Genomic DNA, 16,660 nt, shown 5'->3' on the forward strand with positions numbered 1-16,660 from the left:
TCTAGACCTCTAAACCGACGGTTGTACTGGATGATTCTATCCTCGTAGGAATGCAGAGGTCTTCGTAGCTCTGGGAAAAAGTACGCCGCTCTCCCACTCACAGTGAAAATCCCCCTCTGCAGGCGCCTCTGAACCTGCATCCGAACTCCTCCTGCGTAAGGGGCACCGCATCGTCTGATTCATCAATCGGATTCATTCTAATCTCCCGCTCTGCCTCACTCGACTGCTCGATTTCCGAGTCCCTACCTACTTTTGCGCTGTATTATTTTATCGCCTCGACTCGGCCTTTATCGCCCTTCGTCACTCCTCATCTCCTCCCCACTCTACTCACTCCACTGGCCACCACGACGAAAACGATTCCTCGTCTTAGCCAACTAGGCGTGGCGTGGACACTGGATGCCCCTCTAGACAAAAGGCGTCTGCGTCGTTTCATCTGTCAGAACAAACACGTCTGCTTTCCTTGTTGCATTGCCTCATCGATCCGGCTGTCATTCCACGTTGCAAGTCGACACGCGCGCTGCCATACGTTACACCTTCGACTCCTTACGTTTCAGTGAAATTTCTGATTTAACCTCTTCCATTCTTCTCTCATTCATTCATTCATTCTCTATCTATCTATCTATCTCTCTTTTGCAACTCCACGCTGCACCCATACTCAAGTACCAGATATTTCCAGCCATTCTTTCAGCATGCCGGGCTTTCGGACCTCTTTCGACGATCGCATTTGAAATCGCCCCAGTGTGATGCCTCGACTTTGCAGCCTCACGTCGATTTTTCCATTACGACCTCCTGCCATTCATTTGACCGTTCATCATGTCCGCTGACGAGGCCGAACGGCCGCTCTTCAAATCACACAAACCGCTGCCCCGCAAGCGAGATATGGAAAATGTCGAGACGATTCAAATCTACACCACAGAGGTGCTGGTTACGGCTCCAACTCTCCCTCTGACTCCACCAGGAGCGGCGACAGTCACAGACAAGGAACAAAATGGTGTGGAACGGGAACCCCGGGCCTTGGGCCAGCATGCCCAGCCTGTGGGGATGCTCACACCCATTCTTTCGCAGAGCCCGCCCACTCCGGATAGCACTCCTCCTCGAGCGGGATCGGGAAAGAGACCTATGCTGGCCCATGTCATGTACCCCTCTGCCTCCTCGAAGGCCGAGTCGTTTCGCACAGCCAAGGAGATGCTTTCCGACGAAGAAACGGATCATACCGCGACTCCCGGCCGTACCGTAACCCCGACACGACGGTCTCGACAGAACAAAGACAATTTGGAAGAGACACCCAAGCCGGAAAAACGCGTGGACTGCAAGACAGCCCAGATGAGCCTGCATTCTCCTGTCCATTCACAGCAGTCGTTGGACAATGGCAGTCCAGAGTACACTGAATCGCACAGACAAAGGACCCTACGTGATCGGGTCCAGGACGGACAGGTAGCCCCGGCGACCCCTTTCGTCAAACAATTTGGCGAACAGATTGGCTGGCCCTCGGAGAGCGCTGGTGCGGGGGTAGATCCGGAAGAGAGTTTGGCGGCGCGCCGATTGTCCAACGTCTCCACGTCGTCGACTGTTGAGGTCATGATTATCGATTCGCCGCCGGCAGCCGTCCGAACACTGAGACATTCAGAGAAGCGGTCGTCCCTGCGGTCTGCCAGCTCTCCAATTACACGATCCGAACGCACGTCGGCGGTGTCTTCGATGCGCCGTCGCGAATCCCCTCCCCGCCTGGCGCACAAGGCTCGTCGCATTTCAAACGAAGATCGCAAGAGTGTCATCTCAGGGACTTCCAGCTCCGTGAAACACCCCTCCATCGCATCCAATCCCCAGGTGGATGTCATTCCAGTGGTCGTCATTCCAGAACGCAACTCGTCCCTGAATTGGTCGTCCGATGGTAGCAGAGAGCAATCCGGCGTGACGCTCCGACTGACGCCGCCCCAGTCAAAGAAAAAGCGAACCATGTCCGATTCAGGCACCACCACCACCACCACCGCCGCCGCCGCCGCCACGGACAGCAGCAGAGGCCGCGGGAGGACGCGCCCTGTGATCCCGCCACGGGGCTCCTCCCTGTCCGCCCCAACGAGCCGCAACAACTCACGAACGACCTCCCTTACTTCGGAGAGTCTCCGCAGTCATACGCTTGCCATGGACCGGATACAGACTCAGTTGCACAATCAAATGCAGATTCAAATGCAGACCGAATTGAAGCTCCCGCCCGAGGCTACCGCAGCCGAGACCAGTGCACGAGTCCACTCTATCGTCATCGGGTTCGACGAGACGTCAACGCACCTGCGCCCGCCCTCGATGCCCTTCACGCAGGTCTCGATTCAGTCCTCGTCACCTGGTCCGGTGGAGATTAGTGAGGCCACAGCCGTCAGTCTGTTCCCTCACAACAACCGGTCGCTGCTCCTTATCGAGCAGCGGATGCCGTCTGACCCACGCGTGACCGTGTCGGTAAACGTGGCACCCTCACACCCACCTGTGACGCCCGAGATGCATTCTCAGGGCGTCCAGACGGACGCGGTCGATTCTCCGCTGCTCAACCCGCGACCACCGCCGTCTCCGCCGAGATCGACCAACGACCGACAGGGGGAAGACGCACCGTCTACGACCGAGCCTGGCAGAATGGGTAGTAATGATACTACTGTCCGCCCGTCCCGTCGGTTCGGATCCGTGCGACTGGCGCTGGGCGCGCACCGCCGGTCCAACTCGTCCGGCTCATTCCCACGCACTCTGTCGATGCGGTCGGTGAAGAACCGGACGTCCGGCAAGGAGATGGATAGCCGGCAGCATCCGTTCTGGCGACCGCGCGCGTTCTGGGAAGGGATGGCGAGTCCAGATACGCCAGAACACGCACACTCCGAGGATACCGATCGAGATCGAGATCGAGATCTTGTGATTAATAACTCGCTGGGCATGCCGCAGCGGCGAATGGTCTTCCAGGGTCCGACGATCCGCAATCTGAAACAAGGCCACGGAACCGCACAGCTTAGTAGCACCCATGTCGACATCATCCGGCGAGGCTCGCCGGCTCTACAACACGGTCAGAAACACTCGCCCTCGCATTCGCGCGGACTACACGTCTTCTCCCTGTGGAGCTTGCAGGCACGGCATCTGCGCCGCCGTCTGCGGCTCGCCCGGCAGCAGCGCGCGGAAAGGAAACGCGAGGCGCGTAGGCAGGAATTGAAGCAGCAGATTGGCGAGGTGATACCGCGCGAGATACTTCAGTGGTGATAATCATGATGTGAATTTGCGACCATAACAACAAATGATCTGATGAGATGATTTGGTGGCCTAGGGATGACGATTATGATACTATTATTCTTCATTTTTTTTTTTTTATTTTTTATTTTCGATGGTTACGACTTTTTATGATTGTTTACGAGCCATGAGATAATGACTAGATGGTGATGTCTTTTTGATTTCAAATTTCTATCCGCTCAATTTCTTCCTCTCGGCGATCGCCATTCTTCCGTACTCTGTCTTTGTAGGTGGCTTGGCTGTAGAAGCGATCTCTGCCGACTGCTTCTTTTCTTTGTATTTCTTATACGCCTCTCCGTCGAGGAAAGGCTGGTCAACCGCTGAAAAGTCCACTTCTGTCGTTGGAACTGCCCTGTCGGTGTTCTTTTCCTGCTCGGGGATGTCTAGAGCGGAGAAGGCGGGTTTGCGTAGTTGGAAGGTTGGAATGGCTGCGTTGGTGTTCGGGTTTAAAGTCTGCTGGGTGGGGGGGTTTAATCTCATTGTATGGTTTAGTATGTAAAGGAGATGGAAAAAAAGAGAAGAGAGATAGAGGAGAGCAGAGTAGGTCGCTTGAAGGTCGAGCGAGGTACGGAGTACGACTGGTGAGAAATGACGTGGTCGTCATTCGACAGGCTACAGTTGCTATCATATTCTCTACACTGCTTATGATTTTTTAGATAAGTACAGTCAACGACTAGACTAATTCCTTATGTGGAAAAAACATTTGCAGTTGTCTAACATGAGATGATCGGACATTTGTTTTTTTTTCCCTTTCCTCCCCTTGCCTTGGGTTGTACGGGTCGTGTCTCTTGTTATATCGGTCGACCTCTACTCGTTGCTGGGCTCATCCTCCTTCTTGGCCGCCGCCTTCTTCTTCTTGTTTTTGTTGCCCTTGGAGCCAGTCGAGCGGGCCAACGGACGCTCCAAGATCTTGAGGATTTCCTCGTCCTCGATCTTCTTGTCGGTCTTGAACTTGGTCAAGTCGGTCGTGGGGCCGGCCAGGCGGGTGATGCCGTTCTTAGTGATGGCTAAACATGGTTAGTATTATGGTAGATACATTATAAAGAAAGGCAAGGAAAGTCAATTACCAATAGTGGTGAACAGGCGCGAAACAGCAGAGCCGTCGGCCTCACCAGCGGGCTCGTACTGTCTCAGAACACCGCCACGGACGCACTCGACAACACCAACCTTGGCGGCCTTCTCGTCATCGAGCTGGCGCAAGCTGAAGGGGAAAGTGCCGAACTTCTTGACCACCTCGGAAAGGGTCTGGCGAGAGCTGGGACGCTTGAGGATGTAGGTGGTGGTGGTGCGGCGGTGGAGGGTAGCGCGGTGCTCCAGAGTCTTGACCTTGCCGGAGCCCAAGCTGAGACCGATCTCCACACCCCAGACCTCACCGACGGCGGGGAGACCCTCGCCCTTGACGCCGGAGCCGGGCGAGAGGATGATCTTCTTGGTGCCCTCGATCTCGTTGCGGTCAAAGAGCCAGCTGGTGGTGTTCTCGACGACAGTGCAGTCGTAAGCCTTGGCCACCTTCTCGATCAGGCCGGTGATCTGGGACTGGGAGTAGGGCTTCTCCGCCGCGGCCTTGGCCTTCTCCTCGTCGGTTCCGCTGGCCAGCAGACCGGGGGGCACCATCAGGCGGAGCAGGAGCTCGTTGGCATAGTGCGTCGCGTGGATCAAGTCTGCCTCACGGCCGCTCACCTCGCCCTCGGCGGCCACGATGACCATGTCGCAGACAATCGTGCCGAATCCATCGATCTGAGCGCCCAGCTGGACCTTTGCAACCTCACCGGCCTTGAGCGTGGTCTCGGCCTCCTTGGCATCCGACACCAGCGGCGTGTAGGGCGTCACATACGAGCTGGGAGAGACGGTAGTGGGGTGAGAGATACCTGTTCCTTATTTTAGTACAACTTCCTTCCTTTTTCTTCTCTTTCTCTCTTCTTCTTCTTCATTTTTACCCACCCTTGGCGATCTTCTTGCCCTTGTAGACCTTGGCAATCTCCTCCTCCAGCAGCTCATCACCCTTCTGGCAGATCTCGACGATCTTGGCACCCTCCACGCACAGAGCTTTATCACATCAAGTCAGTCGAGCTACTTTTCCAGGACACGGCGGGCGTCACGCAAACACACCTGAAACGGCCTCGAGGACTTTGTGCGAGATGGTCGCCGCGGTCTTGTACTTGGTCAAGGTATCGGGGTTGTTGAGGGTGTAGTCTATCGCCGTCAGCTTCTTCCAAAATCACTCCTATTCCCATCCTCTGCAGAATTCTGCAGAGCTTTTCCTTTAGAGAAAATCCCGGGAAAAAAAAAACATTCACACAACCACCACGCCGGTTACCTACCAACCTCGGGAGCCTGTGTCTCGGCCATGATGATAGACAGGTAGCTGTAGGATGGGAAAACGTAAAAAATAGAATCAAAATCAAGCGTAGAACAGCGTCCAAGGCAATTCCCTGACGCAGTCGTGTGCTCTGGCGGGGTCTTGGTCTTGGTGGGGAGCTCAGCCCAGCGTTACATAACCGCCTGGGCTTTAACGAGGGTTCGCCAGACCGCCTCACGTCATGACCGGCGAGAGAGAGGGACGAAGCTGGCCGGGCAGGCTGTTACCCCTCATTCAGCCAGTCCGCAGGAGGAGAGGTGTTTCAGCAGGGTCCAATCATGGCTGAAGGTTGACGCGGAGGTGATCTAAAGTACGGAGAGTGTCATGATCTGTTGTGACTCTAGAAAGCTGCCTAACCACTTCATCAGACTACTACCAATTACAAGACTACTATTAATCACAATGAAGGCGACTCCCGAGCTGCCTCTGCGGATCTTGACGCATAATATCCGGTATGCTACCTCGGCGCCGTTCAAGGGGGAACGGCCGTGGGCGGATCGCCGACAGCTGCTCATCAATGAGCTGGAGCACAACACCCGGCACTGTCCGGACAGCTTTGTCTGTCTACAGGAGGTGCTCCACCAACAGCTGGTAGATATCCTGAACGGACTGAACGACCACGGCGAGACACCGGTGGCAGCAGAGGCCCCGCGGTGGGCGTACATCGGTGTAGGCCGCGACGACGGCCGGCAGGCGGGCGAGTACTCGCCCATCTTCTACCAGCCCGCCGTGTGGGAGCTACGGCACTGGGAGACCACCTGGTTGTCGGAAACGCCCGACCGGCCGTCGAAGAGCTGGGATGCCGCCTCGATCCGCATCGTCACCAGCGGCGTCTTCACCCACCGCACCAGCCGCCGCACCGTGCTGGCCATGAGCACGCATCTGGATGACCAGGGGGCAAGGTCTCGCTTCGAGGCCGCGAGCATCATTCTCGCCAAGATCGATGAGTATCGCGCTCACGACACGTACGGGCCCCTGCTGGCCGGCGTCTTCCTTGCCGGCGACTTCAACAGCCGAGACTACCAGGAAGCCTACAAGGTACTGACAACCGACCTGGCCGACGCTTTCCATGCGGTCAACCCGGTGCGCCGCTACGGCAACCTCAACACCTTCACGGGCTTCAGTGCGGAGGACGAGTCCCCCAAACGCATCGACTACATCCTCTTGGGCCGGGATGATCCCTGGTCCGTCCAAGGCTACGCCGTGCTGGCGAACCGTTTCGACGATGGGGTTTTCAATTCCGACCACCAGGCGGTGATAGCCGATGTTTCTCTTCACAACCACCAGGAATAATTGCACCATACCCCCCCCCTGGGTTGTTCCATTAATGCATTTCCCCACAAGCCCCCCCCCCCCCCCTGTAACTAGTTTTCGACGCGCTGCCTGTGTGTCCCCCCCAGCATGACTAATCAATCACGTGATTTAATACAGCGCCTGAACGTAACGATACCGTTTCTTACAACCATCGACGGTCGCGCAGCATCCAAAGCAACGCCAGCAGCAGCTGGAAAACGTCAGTCGCAGGCCTTAGATAGAAGCGAAGAGAGATCTCGCACCGTCTGCCGTCTCTCCAGCGTCTGCCCGGCGTCTTTGCTGCCCTCCCCCCTCGCTCCTTGCTCCCTGCTGGACGCGAACGGCCACTTGTAAGCTGTAACCACCAGAGACTCCCAGTTCGCAACTCGCCGCCGTTTCTCCCTCGTCCGTCTCTCCCACCCAGCAAAAAACGGCCACGGCAGAGCGTCCAGTCCCACGAACAGCCCACGCGGCGTCTCAACCGTCTGAAATACTCCTGGAGAAGCGGCAGCAACCCTGAACGAGCCTGGATTGAGGCGTTTTCTCGGCCTCCCCAGCTGCTCCGCCGCGCTCAGCCGACTCTCTCTTTGCTGGACCAGACGAGACCAGACCAGACCAGACCAGCCAGACCCATCCGTTGCCTCGTCCTGGGCCTTTTCCGACCGCGAAGGCTGGTACGTATCCCGTTCTTTTCTTGTTGGCATTGGCTTCTTTCCCTCCCGGCCTTGTCTTTTGCTTTTTTTTCTTTTCCTTCCTTGAAAGACGCTGCTCTCTCTTTGTGCCTGGCTCGATGGCAAGCTGCTTCGGCTGTCTCCTCCGCGCCGTGCGCCCGTCTCGCGCCGCGGCCCATCTCGTCGCGATAAGCTCCTACTTTAATGGCTGATGGCTAATTCGGTGCTGTTCACCTTCTATCTAGGTCTCTAGATGATGCAGAGGCGCCCATAACTGCATTGTATTCCTGTTTGTTGTCCTTCGGCGAGTGATACGTCCCAACGCAACCGTTTTCGTGAAACCAGCTCGGCCAAGGCCGCTCGGTTTTTTTTCCCTCCCCCCTTCCTCTCTCGCCCGTTCGAATCGAAATCATTCAATGCCTTCTCCGGAGCTTGTATCAGGTGGCGCGGAGCCAGAGGCTTTGTCGGGCCCTGCTCAGAACAGTTCTCACCTGCCCGACGCGGACGCCAATCATGACGCTTCCTTGGAACAACAAACAGCCCAGGGCCCCGGACAGAATGCCATCTCGGAAGGCAAACAGAATGCCCGAGCGGTGCTCGCCGCGTCGGGGCTGTCGTTGCCAGCGGGTGGCGCTGAGAACGAGACAATGCCGGTGACGGCTGGCCCTTCTACCGAGACAAACGGGTCGGTGGCGAGCAGGAAACGGTCGCATGATGGCGAAGCCATCCCAGCAACCGACGGTCTACCCGTCCGTGTGCGCGAGACGCTGGCGGACAAGATCCTGCTCGATCAGTATGTGAACCGCGAGTTCCATTACTCTGCCCTGGCTGCCTGGAATCCCCCCAACCAGGCGATCCACCATCAGAAACGGGTGGAACGCGACTACTATCTCGCCTTGCGTCGCGAGGCCCAGATAGACCCGGGCTCGGTGTATGGAGTCGGCTACGAAGGGTTCGGCAACGCCCGGACGGATCTCAAGAACCAGCACCCGCAGCTGCTGTATCCCGGCCATCGACGCCGGCCGGGGAACCGCAAGACCCGCGAGCTCCGGGTCTCGCGCTCCGACCTGAAGGTGCAGAATGAGCAGATCGAGGACCTCGTTCCCATCCGGCTCGACATCGACTGGGAGAAGGTCAAGCTGCGCGACACCTTCACTTGGAACCTGCACGACCGCGTCGTCTCGCCCGATCTATTTGCCGAAAAGCTCGTCGAGGACATGGGCCTCCCTCTCGAGACGTGCACGCCGCTGATCCGCATGATCTCGCAGAGCATCCACGACCAGCTCTCGGATTATTACCCCCAGGTCTTCCTCGAGCAGGATGCCCTCGACCCACATCTCCCCTACAGTGCCTATAAGGATGACGAGATGCGCATCCTGATCAAGCTCAACATCACGATCGGCCAGCACACCCTGGTCGACCAGTTTGAATGGGACATCAATGACCCCCACAATTCGCCCGAGGATTTCGCCCTGCGCATGACCAACGACCTGTCGCTGTCTGGCGAGTTCACCACTGCTATCGCCCACTCAATCCGCGAGCAGTCTCAGCTCTTCACCCGCTCACTCTACATCGTCTCACATCCCTTTGATGGCCGCCCCGTCGATGATCCGGACCTCAAGGCCGCCTTCCTGCCGTCCCCGTTAGCCTCTTCTTTCCGTCCCTTCCAAGCCGCCAAGGAATACACCCCTTACCTTTACGAGCTGAACGAGGCCGAGCTCGAACGCACAGAGGTTTCGATCTCGCGCGAGCAGCGCCGCCAGAAGCGCTCCGTCAACCGCCGCGGCGGGCCCGCCCTGCCAGATCTCAAGGACCGCCAGCGCACCATCCGCACCATGGTGGTCTCCTCGGTGATCCCCAACTCGGCCCCCAGCATCGAGGAGAGCAATGTCTTCAAACGCACAGGCTCCAGCCGCCACCGCCGCTCGGCCGCCCAGCGTGACGGCGGTGATGACTCGGATGAATCGGATAGCGACGACTCGTCCATCGGCTCACCCGCCATCGGTCCCCATCTGGCCCAGGGCACCGCCCGGACCAGGGGTATGCGAGGCGCCGCAACCGCCGCCCATGCCGCGCTGCGGGCCAGCCTAGGCCAGTCGGCTACCCCGGAGCCCTCGTTGCAGCAGCCGCAACCAGCGCAGCACCTGCAGCACCTCGCCCACCAGCAGGAAGCAGGCAGCCGACTCGCGGCGCGACGGCAGAACTACCGTGAGGAGAGCGTCGAGGAGCCCGAAAAGTTGGTGGTCAAGCTGCGCATCTCGCGAGAGCGCTTCCGCCAGTTCCTCGCCGACCTGAAGCTCCGCAATAGTCGGCCACAATCGGTCTCCAACCTGTCGACCTCCCAAAGCAATACCCCGCTGATACAGCCTTCCTCGATCCCCCCCGCCGCGGCTCCCCTCCAGGCCCGCCCTCCTGTCCCCGCCTCGACGACCCAGCCGCCCGTCCCGGCGCAGCAGATTGGCGCCGTCGATGCTCCCCATCCCCCGCAACCGGGTGTCCCAGGTGTAAGCTCTCTCTCTCTCTCTCTCTTCACTCTTCTGTAAATGGACTCATCTGATGACTTTGCAGCCCCCCCCTCCCAGCTGGCTTGTCTCGGGCCTCGCCCAACTCAATCGTGCGTATCCGACCCATTCCTTCGAGGGCGTCATGCGCTACTCCGCCGTCGACATGGAAACCATGCTCCCTGTCGCCAACGCAACGGCCACTCAACCAGGCCAGCGCCTGCGGTACCAGTATCTCCCACGCATCCGCTGTCACGATTGTCCGGGTAAACTGTACACGCCCGGTCCGGGGATGACAGTGGACAACTTCGAGGTCCATCTACGCAATAGGCAGCATAAAGAGCGGGTAGAGGAGAGATTGGCCAAGAATGCTTGAGGGCCTGTCCTCTGCATAAGGCGAGGGAAAAACTACTTGGTGGACGTCGGTTTTTTTTTTTTTTTTTTTTTTTTTTCTGTTCCTTTTTGGATTGTAAATGTAAAACATCCCCGGCTGTCTGTCTGTCTGATTACAGTTGGATTTCTTTTCTTTTTTTTTCTCTTTTTTTTTTTTCGTGGACTCTTGGACCTGGTATAGCGAGCGTTTCTTTTCGTTTCTTTTCTTTCTACTCTTTTTTTTTTTTTCTACCAGCTGGCATCGTCAATATAATTGATGTCTTCGTAAATATCATTGATCATTCATAAGACTGGTTTGAACAGCAGTAGCAGAGTAGTAGATAAAATAAGTACTGGGATGCGATCTGATCTACTGACAATTTGATAAGAGCAGGTGGGTATACATACATCATCAAGTATGACACGAGTAGAGAGAAACGGAATGGAATAGAGTAGACGAAATTGAATTGAAATGGAATCAGATCACAAATGAGAACTTTCAGTGGCTTCTGTAGGCTATACAATCACAACAGACATGAAACAGACGGGGTGGTACAGGAAGTTGATATTTCTTTTCAAGAAGGAATATCTCCCTCTCAGCGCCGTCTCTTGCCCTTACTCGGCGGCGGGGTATCAGGGGCGTCGGAGAGTTCCTCGTCATCACTGCTCCCGAGGTCAAGGTCCTGGGATCGAGCAGGTCCGTCGTCTTGGTCGTCCTGGTCATCTTCGTCACCATTCTCCTCGCCCTCTGCTTCTTCTTGTTCTTCTTCTTCTTCGTCGTCGTCGTCGTCGTCGACATCACTGTCCCGGTCCGCATAGTTGACTGCTTTACTGCCCCGGCTACTCCGTCGACGACCAGCAGCGGGCGCCGCGTTCGCAACACCCCCGTCAGACGACCAGTCGTCCTCGGTCTTCCTTTTCTTCTTCGCTACCTTGGGCGTGCCGGCGGCAGAAGACGACTTCCGTCGTCGCGCGGAGGTTGATGCCGATGAGGCCGATGCCTTGGGCAGACTGTCTTTCCTGGCTTTCTTCGTCGCGCTCGAGGGCCCGCCGCTACCACCACTGCCCCCGTTCAGATCGTAGGGCTCGGGTTTCCTTTTTCTGACCTGGCTTTGCGATCCCGCTCGCTGCGGCCTCATTGCCGCCCGTACAATCTGCTCCAGCAGGTCCTCAACCTCGTCAGGAAGGAAGTTCTTCTCCGCAACCGCCTTTGATTCTTGATGGCTCGTCATCGAAGCAAAGATGGCGCTCGGAAGCCCCGCCCGCCCGGGGTACGTTTCGAGGATGCTGGCGCCGCCCGCGCCCCCGAATTTGTGCTGCTGCGAGTAAATATCAGCGAACTGACGGATAGTGGCCTGCGCCAGGTCCGAGAGGGTGTGAAGCCGTGTTGTGATCTCCTCGGACTTGGTGATGCCGTCGCGGGTTTGCTTCACGCGCTGTGCAATGTGGAAGATCAGCGACAGATTCTGCTCGTTTGCCACAGCGAGCAGATAGAACACGATGTAGCGCGCAAAGTCTGCCAGGTCCGTCACCTGTGTCGCCTCATCCAGCTGTGAAGGTGGGTAGTCCGGGTGGTAGGCGAGGATGGACAGCAACCGAGAGAAGATCGATTCCATAACCGTCTGCTGCTCGCCCTTCTTGGCCGTTTGGTTCTGCTGGCGGAAAAAGGTGGCTCTGGAACGGAGCCAGGTGAGGGTATCGTTCTTCAAGTTCGCGTTCGGCTCGAACGCAAGCAAGCAGGGAATCGTGTACCATCTGGCGCTCAAAAACGAATCCGTGACAAGTAACCTTTTCAGGTAGTTAATATATCCGCTCCGCACCTGTAAGATGGGATCCTGCGCCACGAGGCTGATGGAGTTAAAGTCCGTAGGGTCCAACAACTGGTCGCAAATGCGAGCGGATGAGCACAGCTTGAGAAGCAGTCGAGCAGCGACCAGGCGCAAATGAGATTTCTGCGTTGCCGGAGTATCCTTCTTCTTCGACAACTCTCCTTCGTCGGACACAAGTTTGTTCAAAGTGTCATAGACAGGCTTGGCTTGTGTGCGGAAACCATCGTGATCATCGGACGTTTTCTGGGCCCGAAGGCGGTTGACGATAATCTTCAGAGCCCATTCCTTAGCGGCTGTTTCCTCAGTCACAGTATCTGACCAGGCGTATCCAGAGTTTGCTTCAGGGGAGCGGTTCTTGAGCAAAATTTCATCCAATGCAATAGAGACGATGGCGTCGCTTTCTTCACTCGCCTCTTGTGAAGCCAAGAGACAAAGCTGCGAGAGTGCCGCCAGCCTCGTCAGAAAACCATTGGATCCGTATTTCCAGTTGTTAACACACTTGTCGATCAGGTCTTTCGCATACATAGCTTTCTTGTCAGCGATGACCATGAGGATAGAAACTGCATGTTTGGCAGCCCGGGGCGATGAGCTATAAAGCGCGTAATTCGCCAGAGCCTGCAGGAATTTGCGTTCTTTGGGAAGCTTTGCTGGGAACTTCTTCGCGAACCCTGAGCAAGCCTTGAGGATTTCTTCCGTCTGTGCGTGGTTGGTTGAAGCGGCCTTGGGCGCTTGCGATTCTAGGTCCTTGCAAATCTCCTGAACCTGCGCTTCCAACACTTCTGCATTTCGCGAGGAGATCTCCTTGAGCATCTCATGTGCCACGTTACCCAATCCCTTCTCGTCTGTCCGGGACAAACTAATGATGGCAGGGATATGACTCCGGTTAAAAATCAAGGAACTCGAGCGAAATAGCAGTGGAGTAAGAGACTCCATCAAAACACCGTTGTTTGAGCTTTGGACTCTTCTCGTGAGTTCCTTGATGGCCTTTATGACCGTGCGGTAGTCACTGACTGCGGCCATGGCAAAGCGGATGAGCTGGTAGTTCCGACGATCATGCACTTTAGCGAACTTCCATAGATCTGCACTGGCGCGAGAAGGGTCAGGTAAGGTCTTGGTCAGCCTGTCAACAGCTTGGGTAAGCTGGCTCTTGATATCACTGGCATCTTTCTTAAGGACTCCGCCCTAGTTACCTGGTCAGTACCCTCGTGAAATGGAGAGAAGGGAGGGAGGGGGGGGGAATTATATGCCAGTCTTACATTGTAGTCTTCACAGGCCTTAAGATAGAGGGTCATTGCCGTCCTCATGTGTAACTGGCGTGACTGCATAGCAAAAAAAACCTTTTTGGCCTTTTCATCTACGCCCTTCAGAAGGGTGAGGATGCGCTGGACGCGAATCTTGTCGACATCCGCCTCCGAGACATCCTCCGAGCTCTGGCTATCTTTGCTTTTCTGAGACTGACTCGAAGCCCCCTTGACAGCCTTGGACTTGATAGGAGGATAGTTTAAGGGCAGAAGAATCTCAAAGAGCACACGGTCAATCAATACATGGATATCTGGATCATTGGTGTAATAGGCATCGAAAATCCTCGACGGTGCGTCTTTGAAGAGCGCAAGCATCTGCTCGTTATTATTTTCGATCTCGCCCGCTGCGACGGCCCAGATTCGGCCAAGCGTCTTCATAGCATGCTCACGCACTGATGGCTTCAGATCCTTCGCGCGCTCTGCGAGAATGAAGAGCACCGAATCGGGACTGGAGACACCACCATTGGCACCGAGCACATGGACCACGTGAGATAAGCCAAAGGCACCGACAGCATCCACTGCTGCCAAGCGGACCTTTTCATCTGCATCACGGAGCATGTTGGCAATGCTATTGACCAGGCCTTGCTCCTCACTATCGCTAAGACCGGAACCACCAGCAGAGGTCGAGAGGATCCGGCCCACCACGGTCACCCAAGCCGATCGGACCGATGCGGACTTATCCTGCCGGCGGCTTAAGAAGCTGTTGTACGCGGAGGCATGCGCCTGCGAAAACGGCTTGGGCGAGAGCGGTGTGAGAAGGACGTTAGGCTGAGGAATGGTCTGCGCATATTCAACCAGAGTTACTGGTGGGTATGAGGCAGGGTCCATTGGAGGAGCGGGGGGAGGGCCAGCAACGCCGATGCCTGCCGCGAGGTCGCCAATTGTCTGTGTGGCCAAAAGGCGAAGCGAGACGGACTCTGCGGACAGCTCCGCCTCCAGCTGGGGCACGACATTCTGGAGCACGTCGGGACAGGCCCTCCAGAGCTCCCGGATCAAACGATGAGCTTTACTAAGCTCTTTGATGTCTTCGCTATCTTCATCGGAATCGTCCAGATTCGGCTTGCGATGAGACTGCTTGGAGCCGTTGGAGTGGGCTGAAGGGCCCGAGGCATCGATGATGACATTGTTAAAATACTGGCTGATGTGGCTCGTCATGCGTTCCGGACAGGCCTGACATATTGCTTTGGCCATATTGTAGGCCGGTGGGTAATCCTTCAGCAGCAAGGTGTCTTGTTTGGTGTCCGGCGGAGCGTCTGTCTTTTTGCCCTTCTTTGCCGGCACGTTCATGGCACGGGGATCTACCCGCAGAAACTGGGCAACAATTACATCGACGACCTCTGCCGCAAGCACAGGGGTCTCGTCGATGATGGTGACGAGCAAGCGGGTCATGTCGAATTCGACATTCTTGGCGATCTCCTCCCCAGTTGACGACTTGGACGAACCCGAGACGATGTCAAAACAAGCATAAAACAAGGGAATAATCAACGAGTCCGGATGGTCTAGGTCAGTAAGGAGCACGACGCTCTTCACCTCGGCGAGCGAGTTCAAAACGTAGATATGTTGTGCATTGTACGCATTGGACGGGTCTGCGAGAGCAGGTATGATAGACGACACCACGCACGTGAATATATCCTACAAGCAGTCAGCTAGCTCTTCCCGAGCAAAAGAAAAAGAAAAAGAAATAAGAGCAGTGATGTCTGTGATAGACTCGGTTTCCCTTTTCCATACGAGGAGAGATCACGCACCTTAAGCTGATTGCCCGTAAAGGGCGCGTCGGGGGCGCAAAGCCGCAAGACATCGACGATGCAGCATATCGCCCACGCCCTCACCCCCTTATCCTTGTGGCCCAACAGATGCGCCGTGGCGAGTTCCTGGGCGACCTTGTTCAGAGAGTCCTTCTCGACCTCCTCCTGCTCCAGTTCGCGCAGCTCCTGCGCGAGAGTCTGCAGGCGGTCGAGCAGATCAGCCACGGGGATGGCCGAGCGTCCCACACGCCATGACAACGGCTGGCTGAACTGCAGCCGGCGAAGCTCGGGGCTCAGATCCTCCGCCTCCACCACCTCGGTCGTCGAGACGCTGCCTCGGGTGCGCGCAGGCATTGTTTGGGCGGGCTGCGCGGGGAAGCAGTACCAGGCGACTTCAGCAGACCATCAGACAGTTCGGCAACGGGGAAGATTCCAGGGGCCAGTAAACCCACTCGAATAGCCAGCTCTCGCGAGACGAGACCGGCAGGAACCAGCAACACGATGACAGCAGCCGCAGGGGACGATGGCGATGGCGAGTCTCCAGCCTCTGCTCTGGGCTGATATCCTGAAGGAGAAGGAGAAGAAGCAATTCGCGCGGGCACGTTCACCGCCTTCCTGGACGGGAAGGCCCGGGACGCGTCGCCTGCGCGTCGTTTCAGCCTTTACGGAGCAACTGCTTGAGACGAGACGACGACAGATTCAAGGACGATTACTGACGGTCCTGCCGGGCATTTGAAGAGAAAGAAGCTAGGGAGATGCATTGCGGCTGCGGCTGTCGCTCATGGCTTGCTGTCTGTGGGAGAGAGAGACTGGTGGTACGGAGTACGCGAGTGAGTGACTCTTACGATTAACCTGTCGGACTGCTCAGGGGTCCAGAATAACGATGAGTAGGGATCATTGACGATGCAGTAGTATGAGCTATGCATCGGCTAACTACTCAGTAGTTTGTATACTACATAATACGAGTACTCCCTTGGGCAAGGGGCGAAGGGGTTGTGGTACCGGAGTACATACGAATACGGAGAAAATCATGGCGTTCGCTTGATAAGCTTAAAGAATCCTTCAGCGAGCTTCTCGAATACGACATTCATTCTCAATGACTAGGGGCCACATTCGGAGGAATCCGTCACCGAGTAGTACTTTGTGAGCACTGACTGGGTTCTCATCGCCACGCGCGACGGGATGCCAGATTCCGTCCACCGTCAGTGAGTGAGACACTGGCGATCAATACGACGCGATTGATAAGAGCTCGGCAGCCGACAAGAAGCGAAGTGCCGATTACTCATAATAATACTGGTACCCCTGGTCCCTTGCCCTGTTTTGACAGGTCG

The 16,660-nt window shown here is 56.4% G+C and overlaps 5 protein-coding genes across 5 annotated transcripts; 3 read left to right on the top strand and 2 right to left on the bottom strand.

Moving 5' to 3' along the window:
• Nucleotides 1-813: 813 nt before the first annotated feature.
• Nucleotides 814-3,231, top strand: ASPZODRAFT_141770 (hypothetical protein; the record flags this gene model as incomplete). The annotated part of the gene is made up of 1 exon (XM_022724781.1): nt 814-3,231. The coding sequence occupies one exon, from the start codon at nt 814-816 to the stop codon at nt 3,229-3,231; it is 2,418 nt and encodes an 805-aa protein (XP_022581513.1).
• A 732-nt stretch (nt 3,232-3,963) lies between these two features.
• ASPZODRAFT_131925 (hypothetical protein) lies at nt 3,964-5,712 on the bottom strand. Its single transcript, XM_022722879.1, has 5 exons — nt 5,580-5,712; nt 5,368-5,451; nt 5,200-5,304; nt 4,326-5,126; nt 3,964-4,265 (listed from the first exon to the last, which is right to left on the bottom strand). Exons 1-5 carry the CDS (start codon nt 5,605-5,607, stop codon nt 4,066-4,068), a joined length of 1,218 nt encoding a protein of 405 aa, XP_022581514.1. The 5' UTR covers nt 5,608-5,712; the 3' UTR covers nt 3,964-4,065.
• A 95-nt stretch (nt 5,713-5,807) lies between these two features.
• Nucleotides 5,808-6,930, top strand: ASPZODRAFT_131926 (hypothetical protein). The gene is made up of 2 exons (XM_022722880.1): nt 5,808-5,927; nt 5,986-6,930. Exon 2 carries the CDS (start codon nt 6,020-6,022, stop codon nt 6,908-6,910), a length of 891 nt encoding a protein of 296 aa, XP_022581515.1. The 5' UTR covers nt 5,808-5,927; nt 5,986-6,019; the 3' UTR covers nt 6,911-6,930.
• Nucleotides 6,931-7,997: 1,067 nt separating this feature from the next.
• Nucleotides 7,998-10,458, top strand: ASPZODRAFT_141774 (hypothetical protein; the record flags this gene model as incomplete). Its single annotated transcript, XM_022724782.1, has 2 exons — nt 7,998-10,085; nt 10,150-10,458. 2 exons carry the CDS (start codon nt 7,998-8,000, stop codon nt 10,456-10,458), a joined length of 2,397 nt encoding a protein of 798 aa, XP_022581516.1.
• A 592-nt stretch (nt 10,459-11,050) lies between these two features.
• Nucleotides 11,051-15,683, bottom strand: ASPZODRAFT_141775 (hypothetical protein; the record flags this gene model as incomplete). The annotated part of the gene is made up of 3 exons (XM_022724783.1): nt 11,051-13,465; nt 13,540-15,216; nt 15,330-15,683. The coding sequence occupies 3 exons, from the start codon at nt 15,681-15,683 to the stop codon at nt 11,051-11,053; spliced, it is 4,446 nt and encodes a 1,481-aa protein (XP_022581517.1).
• Between the last annotated feature and the right edge of the window lie 977 nt (nt 15,684-16,660).

Source organism: Penicilliopsis zonata, assembly GCF_001890105.1.
Source record: "Penicilliopsis zonata CBS 506.65 unplaced genomic scaffold ASPZOscaffold_6, whole genome shotgun sequence".
Taxonomy (NCBI): Eukaryota; Fungi; Ascomycota; class Eurotiomycetes; order Eurotiales; family Aspergillaceae; genus Penicilliopsis; species Penicilliopsis zonata.